This window comes from Coregonus lavaretus, assembly GCF_964263955.1.
Source record: "Coregonus lavaretus genome assembly, chromosome: 10".
NCBI classification, from domain to species: Eukaryota; Metazoa; Chordata; class Actinopteri; order Salmoniformes; family Salmonidae; genus Coregonus; species Coregonus lavaretus.
This window is the reverse complement of record NC_139997.1, coordinates 45,300,502-45,323,174: the sequence shown is the minus strand read 5'-3', so window position 1 is coordinate 45,323,174 and position 22,673 is coordinate 45,300,502. Positions and strand designations below refer to the sequence as shown.

General features: G+C 43.1%; 2 protein-coding genes across 2 annotated transcripts in view; one reads left to right on the top strand and one right to left on the bottom strand.

Annotated features, from left to right (window-relative positions):
- Window positions 1–15,243: 15,243 nt before the first annotated feature.
- Window positions 15,244–17,162, bottom strand: orai1b (ORAI calcium release-activated calcium modulator 1b). Its single transcript, XM_084170610.1, has 2 exons — window positions 16,751–17,162; window positions 15,244–16,435 (listed from the first exon to the last, which is right to left on the bottom strand). The coding sequence occupies exons 1-2, from the start codon at window positions 16,862–16,864 to the stop codon at window positions 15,875–15,877; spliced, it is 675 nt and encodes a 224-aa protein (XP_084026736.1). The 5' UTR covers window positions 16,865–17,162; the 3' UTR covers window positions 15,244–15,874.
- A 692-nt stretch (window positions 17,163–17,854) lies between these two features.
- Window positions 17,855–22,673, top strand: part of LOC311136473 (lysine-specific demethylase 2B-like) — a 49,222-nt gene continuing 44,403 nt past the window's right edge. Inside the window, exons 1-6 of the mRNA XM_084170609.1 lie at window positions 17,855–17,986; window positions 18,594–18,738; window positions 19,669–19,747; window positions 19,899–19,945; window positions 20,400–20,578; window positions 20,668–20,774. Coding sequence (XP_084026735.1) covers window positions 17,954–17,986; window positions 18,594–18,738; window positions 19,669–19,747; window positions 19,899–19,945; window positions 20,400–20,578; window positions 20,668–20,774 — 590 coding nt within the window. The 5' untranslated portion in view covers window positions 17,855–17,953. The remainder of the gene's footprint in view (window positions 17,987–18,593; window positions 18,739–19,668; window positions 19,748–19,898; window positions 19,946–20,399; window positions 20,579–20,667; window positions 20,775–22,673) is intronic.

Genomic DNA, 22,673 nt, shown 5'->3' with positions numbered 1-22,673 from the left:
CCAGGTTCCCTTGGAGAGTTCATCAATGAGCTTGACGCCTTGATAAGTTCCTTTCCTGAGGATGGCTCACCCCTCACAGTTCTGGGTGACTTTAACCTCCCTACGTCTGCCTTTGACTCATTTCTCTCTGCCTCCTTCTTTCCACTCCTTTCCTCTTTTGACCTCACCCTCTCACAGTCCCCCCCTACTCACAAGGCAGGCAATACGCTTGATCTCATCTTTACTACATGCTGTTCTTCTACTAATCTCACTGCAACTCCCCTCCAAGTCTCCGACCACTACATTGTATCCTTTTCTCTCTCGCTCTCCTCCAACACTACTCACTCTGCCCCCTACTCAGATGGTAATGTGCCGTCGCAACCTTCGCTCTCTCTCTCCCGCTACTCTCTCCTCTTCCATCCTATCATCTCTTCCCTCTGCTAAATCCTTCTCCCTCCGATCTCCTGATTCTGCCTCCTCAGCCCTCCTCTCCTCCCTTTCTGCATCTTTTGACTCTCTATGTCCCCTATCCTCCCGGCCGGCTCGGTCCTCCTCTCCTGCTCCGTGGCTTGACGACTCATTGCGAGCTCACAGAAGAGGGCTCCGGGCAGCCGAGCGGAAATGGAGGAAAACTAGACTCCCTGCGGACCTGTCATCTTTTCACTCCCTCCTCTCTACATTCTCTTCCTCTGTTTCCGCTGCTAAAGCCACTTTCTACCACTCTAAATTTCAAGCCTCTGCCTCTAACCCTAGGAAGCTCTTTGCCACCTTCTCCTCCCTGCTGAATCCTCCTCCTCCTCCCCCTCCCTCCTCCCTCTCTGTGGATGACTTCGTCAACCATTTTGAAAAGAAGGTTGACGACATCCGATCCTCATTTATTAAGTCAAATGACACCGCTGGTCCTGCTCACACTGCCCTACCCTATTCTTTGACTTCTTTCTCCCCTCTCTCTCCAGATGAAATCTTGCGACTTGTGATGGCCGGACGCCCAACAACCTGCCCGCTTGACCCTATCCCCTCCTCTCTTCTCCAGACCATTTCCGGAGACCTTCTCCCTTACCTCACCTCGCTCATCAACTCATCCTTGACCGCTGGCCATGTCCCTTCTGTCTTCAAGAGAGCGAGAGTTGCACCCCTCCTCAAAAAACCTACACTCGATCCCTCCGATGTCAACAACTACAGACCAGTATCCCTTCTTTCTTTTCTCTCCAAAACTCTTGAGCGTGCAGTCTCTAGCCAACTCTCCTGCTATCTCTCTCAGAATGACCTTCTTGATCCAAACCAGTCAGGTTTCAAGACTGGTCATTCAACTGAGACTGCTCTTCTCTGTGTCACGGAGGCTCTCCGCACTGCTAAAACGAACTCTCTCTCCTCTGCTCTTATCCTTCTAGACCTATCCGCTGCCTTTGATACTGTGAACCATCAGATCCTCCTCTCCACCCTCTCCGAGTTGGGCATCTCCGGCGCTGCTCACTCTTGGATTGCGTCCTACCTGACAGGTCGCTCCTACCAGGTGGCATGGCGAGAATCTGTCTCCGCACCACGTGCTCTCACCACTGGTGTCCCCAGGGCTCAGTTCTAGGCCCTCTCCTATTCTCTCTATACACCAAGTCACTTGGCTGTGTCATATCCTCACATGGTCTCTCCTATCATTGCTACGCAGACAACACACAATTAATTTTCTCCTTTCCCCCTTCTGATAACCAGGTGGCGAATCGCATCTCTGCATGTCTGGCAGACATATCAGTGTGGATGTCGGATCACCACCTCAAGCTGAACCTCGGCAAGACGGAGCTGCTCTTCCTCCCTGGGAAGGACTGCCCGCTCCATGATCTCGCCATCACGGTTGACAACTCCGTTGTGTCCTCCTCCCAGAGTGCAATGAGCCTTGGCATGACCCTGGACAACACCCTGTCGTTCTCTGCTAACATCAAAGCGGTGACCCGATCCTGCAGGTTCATGCTCTACAACATTTGCAGAGTACGACCCTACCTTACACAGAAAGTGGCACAGGTCCTAATCCAGGCACTTGTCATCTCCCGTCTGGATTACTGCAACTCGCTGTTGGCTGGGCTCCCTGCCTGTGCCATTAAACCCCTACAATTTATCCAGAACGCCGCAGCCCGTCTGGTGTTCGACCTTCCCAAGTTCTCTCATGTCACCCCGCTCCTCCGCACACTCCACTGGCTTCCAGTTGAGGCTCGCATCTACTACAAGACCATGGTGCTTGCCTACGGAGCTGTGAAGGGAACGGCACCTCCTTACCTTCAGGCTCTGATCAGACCCTACACCCAAACGAGGGCACTACGTTCATCCACCTCTGGCCTGCTAGCTCCCCTACCTCTACAGAAGCACAGTTCCCGCTCAGCCCAGTCAAACCTATTTGCTGCTCTGGCACCCCAATGGTGGAACAAGCTCCCCCACGACGCCAGGACAGCGGAGTCACTGACCACCTTTTATTTTTTTAATTTTATTTCACCTTTATTTAACCAGGTAAACCAGTTGAGAACAAGTTCTCATTTACAACTGCGACCTGGCCAAGATAAAGCATAGCAGTGCGATAAAAACAAACACAGAGTTACATATGGGGTAAAACAAAACAAAGTCAAAAATACAACAGAAATACATATAATATACAGTGTGCAAATTTAGCAAGTTATGGAGGTAAGGCAATAAAATAGGCTATAGTGCAAAATAATTACAATTAGTATTAACACTGGAATGATAGATGTGCAAGAGATGATGTGCAAATAGAGATACTGGGGTGCAAAAGAGCAAAATAGATAACAATATAGGGATGAGGTAGTTGGATGGGCTAATTTCAGATGGGCTGTGTACAGGTGCAGTGATCGGTAAGGTGCTCTGACAACTGATGCTTAAAGTTAGTGAGGGAGATAAGTGTCTCCAGCTTCAGAGATTTTTGCAATTTGTTCCAGTCATTGGCAGCAGAGAACTGGAAGGAATTGCGGCCAAAGGAGGTGTTGGCTTTGGGGATGACCAGTGAGATATACCCGCTGGAGCGCAGACTACGGGTGGGTGTTGCTATGGTGACCAATGAGCTAAGATAAGGCGGGGATTTGCCTAGCAGTGATTTATAGATGGCCTGGAGCCAGTGGGTTTGGCGACGAATATGTAGTGAGGACCAGCCAACAAGAGCGTACAGGTCACAGTGGTGGATATTATATGGGGCTTTGGAGACAAAACGGATGGCACTGTGATAGACTACATCCAATTTGCTGAGTAGAGTGTTGGAGGCTATTTTGTAAATGACATCGCCGAAGTCAAGGATCGGTAGGATAGTCAGTTTTACGAGGGCATGTTTGGCAGCATGAGTGAAGGAGGCTTTGTTGCGAAATAGGAAACCGATTCTAGATTTAACTTTGGATTGGAGATTCTTAATGTGAGTCTGGAAGGAGAGTTTACAGTCTAACCAGACACCTAGATATTTGTAGTTGTCCACATACTCTAGGTCAGACCCGTCGAGAGTAGTGATTCTAGTCGGGTGGGCGGGTGCAAGCAGCGTTCGGTTGAAGAGCATGCATTTAGTTTTACTAGTGTTTAAGAGCAGTTGGAGGCTACTGAAGGAGTGTTGTATGGAATTGAAGCTCGTTTGGAGGTTTGTTAACACAGTGTCCAATGAAGGGCCAGATGTATACAAAATGGTGTCGTCTGCGTAGAGGTGGATCTGAGAGTCACCAGCAGCAAGAGCGACGTCATTGATATACACAGAGAAAAGAGTCGGCCCAAGAATTGAACCCTGTGGCACCCCCATAGAGACTGCCATAGGTCCAGACAACAGGCCCTCCGATTTGACACATTGAACTCTATCTGAGAAGTAGTTGGTGAACCAGGCGAGGCAGTCATTTGAGAAACCAAGGCTATTTAGTCTGCCAATAAGAATGCGGTGGTTGACAGAGTCGAAAGCCTTGGCCAGGTCAATGAAAACGGCTGCACAGTACTGTCTATTATCGATCGCGGTTATAATATCGTTTAGGACCTTGAGCGTGGCTGAAGTGCACCCATGACCAGCTCGGAAACCGGATTGCATAGCGGAGAAGGTACGGTGGGATTCGAAATGGTCGGTGATCTGTTTGTTGACTTGGCTTTCAAAAACTTTTGAAAGGCAGGGCAGGATGGATATGGGTCTGTAACAGTTTGGATCTAGAGTGGCAGCTTTCCAATCTCTGGGGATCTCAGACGTTACGAAAGAGAGGTTGAACAGGCTAGTAATAGGGATTGCGACAATTTCGGCGGCTAGTTTTAGAAAGAAAGGGTCCAGATTGTCTAGCCCAGATGATTTGTAGGGGTCCAGATTTTGCAGCTCTTTTAGAACATCAGCTGTCTGGATTTGTGTGAAGGAGAAGCGGGGGGGGCATGGGCAAGTTGCAGCGGAGTGTGCAGAGCTGGTGGCCGGGGTAGTGGTAGCCAGGTGGAAAGCATGGCCAGCCGTAGCAAAATGCTTGTTGAAATTCTCGATTATTCTAGATTTATCGGTGGTGATAGTGTTTCCTAGCCTCAGTGCAGTGGGCAGCTGGGAGGAAGTGCTCTTATTTTCCATGGACTTTACAGTGTCCCAAAACTTTTTGGAGTTAGTGCTACAGGATGCAAATTTCTGTTTGAAAAAGTTAGCCTTTGCTTTCCTAACTGCTTGTGTATATTGGTTCCTAACTTCCCTGAAAAGTTGCATATCGCGGGGGCTATTTGATGCTAATGCAGTACGCCACAGGATGTTTTTGTGCTGGTCAAGGGCAGTCAAGTCTGAGGAGAACCAGGGGCTATATCTGTTCTTAGTTCTGTATTTTTTGAATGGGGCATGTCTATTTAAGATTGAGAGGAAATTACTTTTAAAGAACAACCAGGCATCCTCTACTGACGGAATGAGATCTATATCCATCCAGGATACCTGGGCCAGGTCAATTAGGAAGGCCTGCTCGCTGAAGTGTTTTTGGGAGCGTTTGACAGTGATGAGGGGTGGTCGTTTGACCGCGGACCCGTTACGGACGCAGGCAATAAGGCAGTGATCGCTGAGATCCTGGTTGAAGACAGCGGAGGTGTATTTAGAGGGTAAGTTAGTCAGGATGATATCTATGAGGGTACCCATGTTTACGGATTTAGTGTTGTACCTGGTAGGTTCGTTGATAATTTGTGTGAGATTGAGGGCATCTAGTTTAGATTGTAGGATGGCCGGGGTGTTAAGCATATCCCAATTTAGGTCACCAAGCAGTATGAACTCTGAGGATAGATGGGGGGCAATCAATTCACATATGGTGTCCAGGGCACAGCTGGGGGCTGAGGGGGGTCTGTAGCAAGCGGCAACAGTGAGAGATTTATTTCTGGAAAGGTGGATTTTTAGAAGTAGAAGCTCAAACTGTTTGGGCACAGACCTGGATAGTATGATGGAGCTCTGCAGGCTATCTCTACAGTAGATTGCAACTCCACCCCCTTTGGCAGTTCTATCTAGACGGAAAATGTTATAGTTGGGGATGGAAATTTCAGAATTTTTGGTGGCCTTCCTAAGCCAGGATTCAGACACTGCTAGAACATCAGGGTTGGCGGAGTGTGCTAACGCAGTGAATAACTCAAACTTAGGAAGGAGGCTTCTGATATTTATGTGCAGAAAACCAAGACTTTTACGGTTACAGAAGTCAACAAATGATAGCTCCTGGGGAGTAGGAGTGATACTGGGGGCTGCAGGGCCTGGGTTAGCCTCTACATCACCAGAGGAACAGAGGAGGACTAGAATAAGGATACGACTAAAGGCTTTAAGAACTGGTCTTCTAGTGCGTTGGGTACATAGAATAAAGGGGGCAGTTCTCCGGGCGTTGTAGAAAAGATTCAGGGCATTATGTACAGAAAAGGATATGGAAGGATATGAGTACAGTTCAGGTAACCCTAAGCGTTGGGTAACAATGAAAGAGATAGCGTCATTGGAGGCATCGATTGAGCCGGTCTCGGCGTGTATGGGGGGTGGAACAAAGGAACTATATGAGGCAGTTTGAGAGGGACTTGGGGTTCTACAGTGAAATTGTATAATAAGAACTAACCCAGACAGCAATAGGCAAGGCATAATTGACATGGGAGAGAGGCATAAAGCAGTCACAGGTGTTATTAGAGAGAGCTAAGACACAACTGGAAATAGCGATAACGTTTGGGCTAAGACTAAACAGAATAAACAGGACAGGGTACCGTGTAAAGGAACAGTCCAGCAGGCATCAGCTGTGCAGCTGAGTGATCATAAGGTCCAGTGAACAGCAATATGTGAGTCCGAGAGCAGTTCAAATTGGTGCTTCAGCACAGCTAGCAGGGAGCACAGTTGTAGTTTGCGTGTGCTAGCGGGCCGGGGCTGGCAGATGGATCTTCGTGGTCGTCGCAACGGGAAGCCTGTTGAAACCACATCAGACTATTTCGTCGGCAGACCAGTCGTGTTGGATCGGCGGGGCTCCGTGTCAACACTAGGTGGTCCCGTCCGGTTGACAGAGAGGTAGATAGCCGGGAGATGGGAGATGGGCCTAGCTCAGGATGATTAGCCAGACCTCAACGTCCATTTTGTAGCAGCTAGCTGGTAGCGATGAATCCGGAGTTAAAGGTCCAGTGATTCAGTGATTCCGGCAGAAAAACTGATATGTTCTGGGTCGATAACGCGCTGTGCAGACAGTGCAGACTGGCCGAATAATAGTCCAGACTAGAGCTGGCTGGTAGGTGGTGCAGGCCACGGACAATGGTGAAAAACCGCTAACGGTAGCTGATAGCAAGTAGCTAGTTAGCTGGCTACTCCCGTCCGGTAGACCTAGAGGTAGATAGCTGGCTACTCCCGTCCGGTAGACCTAGAGGTAGATAGCCGGGATATGAGCCTGACTCTAGGCTAGCTCGAGGCTAACTGGTGCTTGCATCGGGGGCAGTGGTGATTAGCCAAACAGCAACATCCATTCGGTTGCGGCTAGCTAGTTGCGATCCGGTGATTAATGTCCAGTGATTAAATTATTCCGGCAGAAAATCCAATGTTCTGGGTGAAATAGCAACTGTGGCTAATAGCAAGTAGCTAGTTAGCTGGCTAGCTAGTTTCAACTGGAGATTCTAGATAAAAGGTAAGTCAATAATAGAATCCGTTCCACATTGAGTGAGGCGGGTTGCAGGAAAGTATATTTTGTAGAAGGATGAAAAGTCTGATAGGAAAATATGTACGAAAAATACAAAAAAAACAGGGTATTTACAGGCTATTTACAGACACACGACAAAAACAGGACTGCACTACTACGCCATCTTGGAACACTTGAAACCCTACCTCTTTAAGGAATACCTGGAATAGTATAAAGTAATCCTTCTACCCCCCCCCCCCCATAAAAAAAAGAAGAAAAAAAGTGGTTGTCCCACTTGCTATCATAAGTTGAATGCAATTTGTAAGTCGCTCTGGATAAGATCGTCTGCTAAATGATGTAAATGTAAATGTTTTGGCCTTATTTAATCACCCTTTTCAAGTTAAAATAGGATCCATTTTATCTGATGCCTATGGAGTTGACAATGGTATTCCTCAAGGCAGTGCTATTAGTCCTATTTTGTTCAACAATATGATTAACGGTGTGTTTTCGAATGTACACTACCGTTCAAAAGTTTGGGGTCACTTAAAAATGTCCTTGTTTTCAAAAGAAAAGCAATTTTTTGTCCATTAAAATAACATCAAATTGATCAGAAATACAGTGTAGACATTGTTAATGTTGTAAATGGCTATTGTAGCTGGAAACGGCTGATCTTTTAATGGAATATCTACATAGGCGTACAGAGGCCCATTATCAGCAACCATCAGTCCTGTGTTCCAATGGCACGTTGTGTTTGCTAATCCAAGTTTATCATTTTAAAAGGCTAATTGATCATTAGAAAACCCTTTTGCAATTATGTTAGCACAGCTGAAAACTGTTGTGCTGATTTAAAGAAGCAATAAAATACAATAAAACTGGCCTTCTTGAGACTAGTTGAGTATCTGAAGCATCAGCAATTGTGGGCTCGATTACAGGCTCAAAATGGACAGAAACAAATAACTTTCTTCTGAAACTTGTCAGTCTATTCTTGTTCTGAGAAATGTGAGAAATTGCCAAGAAACTGAAGATCTCGTACAACGCTGTGTACTACTCCCTTCACAGAACAGCGCAAACTGGCTCTAACCAGAATAGAAAGAGGAGTGGGAGGCCTCGGTGCACAACTGAGCAAGACAAATACATTAGTGTCTAGTTTGAGAAACAGACACATCACAGGTCAAAAAACAAAAAATTTGCTTTTCTTTTGAAAACAAGGACATTTCTAAGTGACCCCAAACTTATGAACGGTAGTGTAGGTAGGGGTATTGGGGTTTCCATATATGCTGATGATGGAGCTATTTGGAAGAGGGGAATGAATGTCTCTCGTGATCAAATCTATTCAACAAGCTATAGTGGATGTTGAAAGATGGTCGATTGACTGGGGTTTTAAATTGTCAGTGGCAAAGTATTGTATGTTCTTTTCAAGGGAGAAAGTTGCTGATAATATACAGTTTCTGTTTGGACAGCCTATGGGGAGGGTTTCTAAGTACAAATATTTGGGTCTATGGTTCAATGAGCGATATACATGGAAAGATTGTCAAATGTTGAAACAAAGTGTAAGAAGGTGGTGAATCTTATGCGCTCGGTCTCTAGTTATGAATGGGGTGCTGACAGACAATCGATGATGGATATTTATAGAGCTCTGATCAGGACGACAATTGATTACGGGTGTATAGTTTATGGAACAGCAGTGAAGACTTGGCTTCAGAAGCTGGACAGAATCCAGTATATAGCTTTAAGGATATACATTGGTGCATTTAAATCAACATCTGTATGTGCCTTACTAGTGGAGGCAAGTGAGATACCTTTGGATATACGGCGTAAAAAATGGTCATTTGCTTATTGGGTTAGGTTGAAAAGCTGTGAGGTTGAGTTGAATATACTAGTAGACAAGGCAGTGGTTTTGGTTGGACAGTTGGAAAGCTTGCTGATGAGAGTGGTTTGAGGGAGTTAGAGGTTGGCCCTTCTGTGGTGATAGAGGATGTTCCTCCATGGTTACTCCCAGATCCTGTTGTTGATCTAACCTTGGTAGAGAAAAGGAAAGATTGGTTAGAAGTCGGTGATATAGGGAAACTGGTTGACAATTACATTGGTAGAAGTTATGCTTTTTTACCGCTTTTCACAGATGGATCCAAGGACCCAGATAGTGGGCGCACAGGAGCAGACGTTTACGTTCCTGAATTTGATGTGCAGATATGTAGAAGACTAACAGATGAACTGTCAGTATACTCAGTTGAACTTTTGGCGATAATAGTTGCCCTCCAGTGGGTGGAGGACGTACAACCTGTTAGAATTATAGTATGCTCAGTCTGTCTGTATTGAATAGTTTATCATCTGGTAAATCTAATAGTAGTGACCTGCTATTGGAAGTATTAATGTTATTATGGAGAATTGAGAGAATGGGTGTAGTAGTGAGATTCTGCTGGGTCCCAGCACATTCGGGTGTGGAAGGGAATTAAATTGTAGACCAGTTAGCCAAAAGAGCTTTGAAACTAGATATCATTTATACTAATGTTCCACTGGGTAGAGGTGACGCCAAATGTAAGATCAGAGCCATTTTGATAGATGTGTGGCTGAAGAGATGGGACTCTGAGCACAAGGGCCGGCATTTATATGCCCTCCAAACAAAGGTAGGTGGACCAAGATTCAAAGGTCAGATTAGGAAGGAAGAGGTGGTGTTTGCTCGATTGCACTTAGGACATTGTACATTGAACTCATCATTACATCTGGTTGGCAAGCATGTGAATGGTTTGTGTCTGGAGTGTATGGTTGATGAAACGGTGGAGCATGTGTTGTTAAATTGTTGTAAGTATGTTGAAGAGAGGGAAAGATTGAAGTGTAGGGTGGTCTATTAGAAGTTAGTAGGGGTCTTTTTTTATTTTCTCAGAAGTACTGAGTTAGGTAGGAGGATTTAGAAACGAACCCCCCGTGGGTTCGTTTCCCACGGGGGGCCAGAATGAAAAACAAAAAAACATGTATGCATTCACTAACTGTAAGTCGCTCTGGATAAGAGCGTCTGCTAAATGATTAAAATGTCAATGTAAATGTTGTAAACCGTGATTGACCACACACTCCAGCACAGTAGGTGGCGGCATGCACATTTAACGTTGGTTTGCGGACCGCCATTATATCATAGAAGCAGCAGCAGCAGCACTCCAGGAACAGTGTTACCTACCACTGGCTTAGGTTGTTGACAACATGTAAACTATATTTTGTCTCCAATGTTTATTGAAAGCATAAATACATTTACACAATGAGCACTTCTCTCAAATACATCATTACAGTTGTTGGTTAAATAGCTAGCAAATGTTTGCCATAATACCATTAACATGAAATCAGTCAAAACGCCTCAAAACAAGTCATGGTATCAAGAATAAGATTCAACTAGCTGAAACGAGTCACTTGCTTACAATTCCCCACATGGCAGTTTCTTGTCATTGTTGGTAGCTATCTGGCCATCCAGAATCACAACAACTCATGGACTTCTGCCCCATTTAAGCGTGCATGTTGTTTTCGTGATGTCAGCTAATCCATCTATACCTCAGTGGTTGCCACTCATCATGATTCATGTCTATTTTTACCACCTAGCTAGATATCTTGACCTAATGTCAAATTTTACTTCGCTTTTAAAGTTAAGACAACTAAAAGGAGTTGTTCGCTTGGACACATATGAGGTACAATTTGTATTAATGTTTTTTTAGCTGTAAAAGTGATGTATAATATAAACAGGTCATTAGCTAGCTAGCCAGGTAACATTAACTAGCAAGTTGGCACATGAATCAGCTATTTCTTTCTTATTTTGTTTATGTTTTGCTTGTCATTTGAGCAGTCATTGTAAACAAACAATGTAGATACAGCTTCAAAATATAAACTATTTTCAACTACTTGTACAATGAACACACTACATACACCCACACACATATAACATGCGTACACATGCATACTGACGCAACTCACACTTTCACACTCACCACAAACACTGCTGCTACAGCTCAGTCTATTATCTATCCTATTGCCTAGTCACTTTACCCCTACCTATATGTGCATAGCTACTTCAATTATATGTATATAGTCATGTTATTTTTTTTTGTCGTTATTCATTGTTTATTGTTATTGGTTTATTCAGATCCCAATTTGCATTTGCCAAAGCAGCAGCAATTCTTTCTGGGTCCACAAAAAAACACAAAACATGACAAGTAACATAACACTGATCGACAACGACAGTCACACAAATGTAAAATACAATGATATACAAACAATAAAAATATATAAAAAAGTTTGTTAGTGTGTCTGTGTGGCCGTGAATTTGTTTTTGACTTGAGGACTGTGAAGAGACCCATGATGGCATGTCTTGTGGGGTATGTATGCGTGTCTGAGCTGAATGTTATTTGATTACGCAGACAATCTGGAATTTTCATTACAGTAATACTTCTCATAACTAGAAGAGAAGCAGTTACTCTATCGTCAACCCTCAACCAGGATAGACTGGCATGCATGTTGTTGATGTTAGCTCTGTATGTGCAGTTAAGGGCAAGGCCTGCTGTTCTGTTTTGAGCCAGCTGCAGCTTTGCTAGTTCTTTTTTTGCTGCACTTGACCATATTACCGGACAGTAATCAAGATGGGACAAGACCATAGCCTGAACAAGTCGAACAGTTGATTTTTGTGTCAAAAACGCAGAACATCTTTTTATAACAGACATACCCCTCCCCATCTTCACAACAACTTTGTAAATATGACTTGACCATGATAATTGACCATCCAATGTTATACCTAGGAGTTTAGCTTCCTCAACTTGCTCAATGGTCACACCCTTTATGCACAACTCTAGTTGAGGTTTAGGTCTTAGAGAATGTTTTGAACCAAATACAATGGTTTTAGTTTTAGATGTATTTAAGACCAGTTTATTATTAATCACCCATTCTGATACTGACTAACTTCTTGTTTAGAATTTCAGTGAGCTCACTGGCTTTGGTTGCTGACATGTACACTGTGGAATCATCAGTATACATAGTCATTCTAGCTTTGTGTAAGACCAGTGGCAAATAATTTAGAAATAGAGAAGAGTACTGGCCCAAGGCAATTGCCCTGAGGGACATAGCACTGTATGTCGGATGTTAGAGAAGCTTCCATTGAAGAACACTGGGTTCTATTGGATAAATAACTCTCCAACCATGTGATGGCAGGTGATGTAAAGCCATAGCAAATGAGTTTCTACAATTACAATTTAAGATCAATAACATTAAAGGCTGCACTGAAATCTAACAATACAGAGCCAACTATCATCTTATTATGCATTTATTCCTCATGCCACTATTTCTATTTGATATTTTTTATCTTTAACTCTGCATTGTTGGAAAAGGACCAGTAAGTAAGCATTTCACTGTTAGTCTACACCTGTTGTTTACGAAGCATGTGACAAATAAAATTTGATTTGATTGATTTGATCCATAGCTAACAGTTAGCTCTAGAGTGGTTACTACATTTCCACAGCATCCCCCAAACCAAGAGGTGGGGCTGCATTTGGGCTGTAAAACTAACTCAGGATTGTAATTTTAAGGATGTGAACTTTTTCAAACAATGTACATTTTGCTTTCAGCCATGCCTCATCTGAAGAAAACTCGAAAAGTGGAGCCCCTGGCAAAATTAGGGGACAGAAAGCCACAGAAGTGTGGACTGCGACACTGTTTATTCAGTCAATGGAGATGAATACACAAGGGATTAGCTAGACAGCAAGAAGCATGGTACTACTGTTGCATGACATAGCCTAGATTTTGCACACATCATTTATCTTGAGGTATTAGGCCTAGGCTTAAAGGCGCTACATGGTCAACCCGTTATCTGCATTGGCCGTGCAGCATTTAGGGTGATATGGCCTCTGCAGAAGTCAGGGCATTCATACTTCTTGCGCTTCAGTGCAGAGCTGTTGTGAAGGAAGTTGTCAAGGAAGTGAGTTTGTATAAATACTAGACCTCCCGCCCCCACCTACCATCAAACAATCATGTCAATGCGGAGCTATACGGAGCCCTCTGCATTGCTACAAAATTTGCGCGGCGCATGGCGATGCGGTACAGAGCTCAATTTGGCCACTGCATGCCTCGGCAATTGAGTCACACCATCCATACCGCGCCTCCGACCACATTTTCGGATCAAGCATAAATTGGCTTTTACTGCGTCACCATTTAGACCCATTGGGCCGTGACTGGTTCTCTCCTTTTTTTTTGTTAATCTTTCAACAGGTACTAAGAATGTAGCTATAGGGCCTACACTTTTTTCCTTTCCCACTATACTGTATATGAGGGAGAATGGCTGAAGGACAAACATCACTGACAGGGCATGTTTCGTCTAGGTAGCGGCAATTTACTTTACATGGAAGACTGTCTCATGACTGTCACAACGGGTGCGTTCAAGACAAGAAAGTTGATTTCCAGTGTGTAAGTGGATGGGTGAGGTAGACGAAGTAATTGTAGCCTACATTTGACAATATGGCTGTAATTCAATGAAACACTGAAAGAAAGAAATACTGCACACTGCATAATGTTACTAATGTGGCAACAGCGATTAGTTAATAAAACATGTATTTGGTGAAACAAAGTAAATGAATTCGGTTTGGATTTGGGCGTAAACTATAACAGTATGTCGGGTTTTGAGATTGGCTTCAACACAAATTAGGGAATAAAGGAAAATAACGATGTGAAGGCAACTGGAAGTATGGGAAGAAGAATGGCCATGGGAAGTTATTTTACCTGGACAAAGGTCAGCTTTATGAGGGCTTCTGGGTGGACGGAGTGGCCAAATGTGGAACCGTGTCAGACTTTGGAAGAGAAGAGGCAACGACAATATACACAACTCCTAAGGTACATACGTTGTCTTTTGAAGCATTTAAAGAAGTTTGTCTTTACTGGGTGTTGCAGGTGTGGTGCTGAGCCTGCTTTAAATGCTTGTGTGAATAGCAGACCATGGTTCAAATACTATTTCAAATATCTCAATTACTTTCACATACATTTCAAAGTATTCCGATATTTCTTTGAAAAGACAAGTAGTTGAATATTGGAATGTATTTGGAAAGTATTGGCAGGTATTTGAAAATACTCAAATACACTTCCATGCATTTAATCCAGGTATTTGAATATAGTATTTGAAAATACTTTCAAATAGTAGGCTATTTATAGGAAATTATTTGAAAATACTTTACAATTACTTCCAAAATAAGTAGTTGCTTCGGGCCACATTATTTGAAAATACAGAAATACACAGAAAATAAGTATTTAAATAACAAATAATAGAATACACATGTATTTGAACCCAGGTCTGGTGATTATCAATTCACTGTATGGTGAGGTGGCCCACTTTTCTCTGCTTAAGGTACATCTGTTGGATGTGAGATCAGTTTTAATGGAAACAGTCAACATACCACAGTGAATAGGACATACCAAAGCAGGACCACCCTAAAGTGCTCCATCTCTGGACACCATGCAGTGAAATGCCATCATTTAACAAATAAAGAGAGCACAACATCATGAGTAAGATCTTAGTACCTTTACTTCTCTGAAACAGGACCACTGAACATGATCAGACTTGAAATGAGGTCACAGCGCCATCTGTCTATCATGCCCCAGTGGCAACTTGAGGTATTACAAAAATGTATCCTAGAAGCAAAACAAAAAGCAAATGGTTACATGGTTTTTAAGGCTGTGCCTATGACCAAACTTTTCTATATTTACCAAGACCCACCAACTCAGTGTACAAATAAGTCACAGAGGGTGCACTTTTGACAGGAAATGAAAGCAACAGATAACACCTTCACGAAGATAACACCTTTATGGAATACCTGGAATAGTATAAAGTAATCCTCCTTCCCCCACCCCCCATAAAAAAAGAAAGCAGTTGTCCCACTGGCTATCATAAGTTGAATGCACCAATTTGTAAGTCACTCTGGATAAGAGCGTCTGCTAAACAATGTAAATGTAATTGAATTGTGTTGAGAAAGAATGTGCAGTTCATCTCTATATTCACTGTTTAAGCAGCAGTGAAAATAACTTCAGCATGTTTAAGCTTTTCTATGTCACAAAAACATTGTTCAGACAATAATCATTGTACAAAATGTTTATTTCAATACCACAGTTTACTACTATGTAAGCTACTTGTAGAGTTTATGCAGTAACATTTGGACTAAAAATAACTTAAGCAGGCTAATTACATTTAATATCACAAATATTAACTGTAAAAAGAAAAAATCTGAACATTAGGTTGAATACGGAACATATTCACCTCTTACAGAAGTAATGCTGCGTTCAAGACAACTCGGAACTCAGACTTTTCCGGCTTGGAAACTTGTAGAAAAATGAGGCCCGGGTTTCCCACTTCGAAAATTTTAACTCGGAGGTTCAGAGTTTCCGAGCTGTCTTGAAAGCTCCATAAGACATTCAGTGGTGCTCATAACAATAAGGCAAGACCCCTTGCCCCAATACAGATATTATGTTAATGAGCCCTCTTTAGCCTCATGCACTATTACCTGCAAGGTAAATGGAATTTAAAAAACTGTCTGCAATACAATACTCCAAGTGCCAGTTAAGACGGTGTTGTTTTTTTCTGTTACATGTGTACATGCGTTAAGTGGCATAGTTTTACAGTTATATGTAAGTAACACTGACTTGATTCCTTCTTTTAAAAATCATGTTGAAATGTGACCATTTGAAACAGTGAGTAGCACAACACTTTCATACAAATTATGAGCAGATTATGTACAGTGTTTTAATAGAAAATGTCAAACTAATGACAAAGGTATTGGCATGGTAGAGATATCTATCTTGTCAGTGGTCAGTCTTCAGGGGAATTGAGAGCTGGGGGATTGCATGAGGGACTCCCCTCTGCCATCCAGCTCATTCTGCAGCCTGGTCAGGTTGGATAGCTCCTCCAGCTCCTGGAACTGCCGGTCTGTCTTGTGGCTGACAAGGGAACGGTAGAAATGTACAGCAAAGACTATAAATATCAGGCCAAAAGGCACCATGATGGAGGTGGATGTGATGGCAGCAGCCACACCTGCAGATATGGTCCCATTGTTGGGGTTGTGGTTCTTAGGCCTAATGGGTAGAAATTTGACCCAGCAGAGGAGTACAACCTCAGCCAGGAAGAGCAGGGTGCCAATGACTGTAGAGAAGGCCCAGGCCAGCTCTATGTGGTGGTGCATTCTCTCATGTGGAGACTCCTTCACCGAGTTGAGGTTGTGAACGTTGCTGACTGCCTCGATGTTAGGCAGGATGCAGGTACTAACCATCAGGGCAAAAAGGTGAACGGCCACCAACACAGTTGTGCAGGCACTGAAGGCAATGAGGAGACCAGGTGGGTAAGGATAGGTTGTGTCCAACTGAACCTCCACCATTGCTACCTAGAGAGGAGAAAGGGGTAATATCATTATGAAATGTATCAAAGAGAAAATTAGCATACAAGACAGACTGGAACTAGAGATCTATAAAGGGGGAAAAAACGTGCTGTCAAAATTCCATCCATACATGATCTTTCCAAATGATGCAAAACTGCGACGCAAAACTGCAATGCAAAACTTGGGGGTGCAAATAATCTATACAACATGAGATGAATATACAAGGATTCTGCTTTTGGATGATGCCTAGCCGTCATCCTGCTATGGAAAGCAAAGACTTGCCTCTGCTGCAATGCATCTTTGGGCGAGTTTATTCCTTACCATAGCGAACCCAGACAGTAGAGCAGACGTTCGACTGGAAGCCTTCAGTTTTGCTCGACTCAAGTAAAGCTTCCTCCAAGACAGTGCTTGCAATGAATGTTCGTTCAGACTCATTGTGCCGCTGAAATTGAATAGACTGAACAGGCGTTGTTTGATTCGTATGTGGCTGTTTAATAATAACGATAGGCGTTAGCTAGCCAGCGATAACATCCTCGGTGTCCAAAGAAATTGATGTAGAAATTGGCAGCAGTTACGATACTTTCCATCGATTGTCGCTAGCGCGATGTTGACATTAAATAATGACAATAAACTACTGTAAGCATAATGCTGTTTAAACTTTATACCGTCTACGTCTTACGCACCGTCTCTGAACCGAACACCTACACCCTGCCGTTTCGCTCGAGCTGGCTGCACCCATAAGCCATTGCGGCAAAGCTTAATAAACTACGAACAAGTCTGCCTATCCATAATAATAAGTGAGTTGGATCATACAAAAAAAATCACTTAAGTTTCACATGGTAATTAGTTACCCAGAAACTATATTTCTAGTGCATACAATAATTTGATTACTGTCATTAGTCAGTCATGCAGGGCCACTCGTGGAAAATCGAACCTGGCTATCTGAAACGTATGCCAGTGAAGAATGCGAAGAAACAGTGCCAGTTATCCTTGCAAATTATTTATAATAATTTGAACGACAGTGGATGATTATAACGAAGCCACTCGCATGACACGTTGATACAAATGTCTCGCTACTAACTAACAAATTGCAATAATCAATTGAATTATTTTAGACAATGTTCCCACTGCCCATTGTGCCCAATAGCGTACATGCATGCAATATATCCATATTGAGGGATCTAAACTAGAGCTAGCATGTATGCGGACTCCAAGCAGCTTTTGTTGTGCATGAAATTGCAGGTCTATGACAGACCGTGAAATAGTCAGAGAAAGAAATGTAATAGTATTTGTTTGTTATACATTCAGAACTATTTTCATAGTTGACGTGAAGAATAAGTATTGTGGGAGATGACGCATGACGTTGTCCAACAATGTTTTGATTCTATCGGTGACGTTATCCAGCACAAAACAAATATGGTTACCACTTACTTGAGTCGAAACGCAGTGATAATTAGTTTGAATGTGATTATTATCATTTTTAAATGAAGGGCTAAACAGATACACTAGGCAAGGGCTCAGATCATGGAAGCGGGTGCAGATTCTGGACGCAAGCTGGTGTGTAGCATTATTACCCTATTCTAGCATAGCTAGCCTAGCTTTTAACTGGACTAGCTAGCTAGGTTAGCTGAGATATCAGTGGTAGCATAGCTTGTTAGCATTTCAGTGACCCTCAGATCAGAAGACGTCCTATGTTAAGTTAAAATATTGACAAACGTCAGCTTTATGTAGTCACTTAGGCTATATTTTACTTGGTAAATGATAGACGTCATTATTCACAAGCCCACTCACTGCGCAACGTTGTTGTTATTGTTGTGCATCTTAGTACGTTATGTTAATGTTTATCCTGGACATAGCGATTAATTGACGTTATTAACTAGCATTGTTTAATCATCTGTAAAGGTGTTTGCAGCTGAAGGCCAATCTACAACCAAAAATACAGCATGGCCACGTGCACCACTGTTTTATTGTGATCTCTCTCTAGCCTACATAAGATAATGTACTGCCTGGCCTAGGCTATTTCTAATTTGAAACGACCGCCCTTATTCAAAGCTATACTTACATGTTCTTTACATACTCTAGTATTTTGAGAACATTATTGGTAAGATATGATAAATAATATTGACTGATACTTTTATAACATGTATTTTCATTCCTCTACTAGCGCTCCATCTGCCGGACAATGTACGACGAAAATGAGGACTTCTCTGACGTTGAAGAAATTGCAAATGTCAGGGGTTTTAATCTGGAGGAGAAACTTGTTAGCAATTCGTACAACACACATTTCGTTCAGTTGATGGACGGCAAAGGTAAAAAAAATAAAATAAAAAATGTTTAATTCATAATGTTAGCCTACCACACTCACTGCCCCCCCATCATGCAGACTCATCACTGGTGTGCAGGTGCATACTGGACATGCTTAAAGGCCCAGCGCAGTCAAAAACGTGATATTCCTGTGTTTTTTTTATATATATTTCCACACTGAGGTTGGAATAATACTGTGAAAATGATGATAATGCCAATTTAGTGTAAGAGCTGTTTGAAAACACCACCTGAAATTTCAGCCTGTTTTGGTGGGATGGCGTTTTGGCCTGCCTAGTGACATCACCAGGTGGTAAATTAGTTCATAGACCAATAAGAAAGAGCATTCCAAACCTCTCTGCCAATAACAGCTAGTTTTCCTGTTTTCCCCTCCCCACTCAGACCACTCCCAGACAGTCCTAGCAAAATGATTGCTTGAGAAATTGGTCTTTGCTAAGAAGCTACTGTATTTTTGTTTCTTTTTTAGCATTTTAATTGAAAACAATCACAGCAAGGTACTTAATTGTTACCCAGAAATGATTTGATATTGAGATAAAAACGTTTGCATTGGGCCTTTAAAATGTTCTTCCTTTTCATCCATTGCATTCACACACATTAGAGGAGAAGTTCCCATTGGTTAATTTGTTTTTGTGCAGGATGTCCTCACAAATCTATGGCTGTGTTTAGACAGGCAGCCCAATTCTGATATTTTTTCCAGTCATTGGTCTTTTGACCAATCACAACAGATCTTTTCACTGCAGATCTTTTTCAGAGCTGATCTAATTGGTCAAAAGACCAATTAGTGGGGAAAAAAGACCAGAATTGGGCTGCCTGTCTAAACGCAGCCATTGAGACGCACACAAATTGCACTCTGCTGCACCACGTGCAATATTGAAGTTATAATGGCCCATTGAACACCTACATTTTTTTCTTCTCAGATTTCACTTATGAGTATGTTCAGAGAGAGGCACTTCAGACCCCTCTTATTTTCAAAGCCAAAGATGGACTGGGGCTCAGGTGAGAGATGAGTACAATATGAAGACGTGTGAACAATCCAATCCTATTTAGCCTATTAAATGTTCTTGTTTGCCTTGGTTAAATATTAGTCTTTGTGGAATGGTTTGAAGTTAATATGCTTATCTTGACTTTATTCTTTAAAAAAATACAGAATGCCAGACCCGGAGTTCACCGTCAGTGAGATTAAAGGTTTGGTTGGTAAGTTTATCTTTGAAATATTAGGCATGATACATATTCCTTTCACTGCATAAATACTTATCTTAGACTCATAATTTAGTTTGGACAGCAGTGCCCACACTGTACTCAACAATACCCTGCATTAGTTGATGAATTAAAAGCATGCTACCGGAAAAGGTGTCAAGTCAAAAAGTGTGTGGGTGTTGATGGAAACATTTTTATAAGCCTGGAATGCAGGGTTCTTTCACTTATGGAACAAACATTAGATGACTCACTTTACCAAGATAAATTCCAGACATTTGTAGTGCAGACACAATACATATAGGCCTATTCATCTAGATTATAGAAAGTCAGACTGACACCAGTTACAGTTAAATGCAACTTTTTACTTAGGCAAAATGACCTCTAATAAGATCTCTCATGTCACATGGTAGTGTTCAGGTTTACAGTAAGACTGCTGTGTTTGTGTTTGCAGGTAGCCGTCGTGCCGTTGACGTGATGGACGTGAGCACTCAGAAAGGCTCTGAGATGAGCATGGCTCAGTTTGTCCGCTACTACGAGACGCCTGAGGAGGAGCGGGACAAACTCTTCAATGTTATCAGCCTGGAGTTCAGCCACACCAAACTGGAGAACCTCGTCAAGAGGCCCACTGTGGTGAGATGGCGGCGCCAGTTTTTAATTCATTTATCCATTATGATGAGGGCAAATTTGATAGTGAATGCCAACTGTCAACTCTCTTATAGGTGGATCTAGTGGACTGGGTGGACAACATGTGGCCCCTTAAACTGAAACAAAGACAAACTGAAGCCACTAATGTCATCTCAGAGATGAAGTACCCCAAAGTACAGAAGTAAGTAATTTGTCTTTTAGAAATTCCGTTAGTTATTGCATGGTATTTCCCATGCAATGTCAAAGTTTCTTTAGATTTTTTATCTAGTGTTTCTTTTGATGTGTTGACCTGTTACGAAAATGTAGTTGATTGTACATAACAGGAAAACACTGAAGCACAGGCCACATTTTTTTTAAAAAGCTGTCGGAAAATTGCTGCTTTGCAGGGAGGAAATATTAGCCTACCCCTCCTGTTTCCAGTCCCTTAGCCCTCCCTCTTTTACTCCGCTGCTGTCGTTCACTTCCTCTGATGGTTCTAGATGGTTGCTAGGCAGCAGGGCTCTTTCATGGTTCTTCACAGGATGCAGAAGTGACTGCATGGCTCCTCCTCAGCCAATCAGCTGCCAGCATTATGACATAGGGGGCACTCCAGAGCCAATTGTGCCCTCCCTTTCACCCTCACTCTTCCCCTCTCTCTATCTTGCTCTCTCTTTCTAGCTCTCTCTTTCACTCTAATATTCTCTCTCTCCTTCTCCCAGTCTCCCACTCCTCTCTCTTTTTTACTAAATGGTGCAGGGCAGAAATAAAAGCCGGAGCAGTTCTCTCCTGTCCGGTCGGTGACCAGCGCATGGGGGGTGGGGGGCGGGGGGGGGGGGTCCTGAGTGAACCGGCTCAGAGAGAGAGGAATAGCTATCGGGTACGTCTCTGTCTTTTATTGGGAAAAGCTGTTCAGATTGAGAGATGTCGGGAGTACTCTACCATGTCATTTTACTTTGATTTATTTACACCCTCTTTAATGGAGACGCTCAAGGGCTGGTGTGATTGATCGTAAGTGGTGTGTTGTAGGGGGATGTTGGGTTTCTATAGCCCAGGGTCTGCTCACTCTCTATCCAGAGGAGAGCTGCATAGAGGAAACTGCAGTGCAATAGGCTGGGGATCTGTGTGTGTGATTCTGTGAGTGTCTCACAGGTTCAGCAGATGGGCCCTCAGTGAAGTCTGTAAACCATACAGTATTATGTGTCTTGACATGTTCTGTTGAGTGTAGGTGATATGTGTGTCTATATGGATGAGGTGACCTTCTCCCTCTGAGTGGGAGCATTTATAATGTGCTTATACTGGCAGTTTCCACCATTACCTCAGTCAAGGTCATACTCCGGTCTCCAGCCCATGTGAACCCTCTCCTCCGGTGTCTCTGTGGGAAGGTGCAGATACACTGCTGTGGGATGGATGACAAGCCTGTATCTGTCTGACTGGCCTCATACTGTAGGAGCCAACCGGGGCTAGATAACTATAACTTAGCCATAGACTTATGTAGTGGCCTCCTGTAGCTCAGTTGGTAGAGCATGGCGCTTGCAACGCCAGGGTTATGGGTTCGTTTCCCACGGGGGGCCAGTATGAAAAATGTATGCACTCACTAACTGTAAGTCGCTCTGGATAAGAGCATCTGCTAAATGACTAAAATGTAACTAGACCAAATCGAATTATATGTATGGACAAAATTAGCCGCGTTGACAGGATGGGAAGTGGTCTGTATTTTATGGGGCGGCAGGTAGCGTAGTGGTTAAGAGCGTTGTGCCAGTAACCGAAAGGTCGCTGGTTCTAATCCCCGAGCCGACTAGGTGAAAAATCTGTCGATGTGCCCTTAAGCAAGGCACTTAACCCTAATTGCTCCTGTAAGTCGCTCTGGATAAGAGCGTCTGCTAAATGACTAAAATGTAAATGTAAATGAGCTCCTGCGACTGACTGGATCAGAGGAGGCAAACAAGCTTGTATTGATCAGCTGCCTGATGTTATTGAGACTTCCTGGCAGACTCATGTTGCCAAGAGAGGTTATTTCCCATACAACAGGACCAGGGTTTGTGTTGATCAGTGTCGGGTATAGAATTAGTATATGGTTTATTCATTACTCATGTGTTGGCTG

Excerpts from the sequence above, each read along its gene's own strand:
- orai1b (XM_084170610.1), bottom strand. The coding sequence starts at position 16,864 with ATGAGTCTGAACGAACATTCATTGCAAGCACTGTCTTGGAGGAAGCTT. Across the intron at positions 16,436-16,750 it reads TACTGTCTGGGTTCGCTATG|GTAGCAATGGTGGAGGTTCA; the intron begins GTAAGGAATAAA and ends TCTCCTCTCTAG.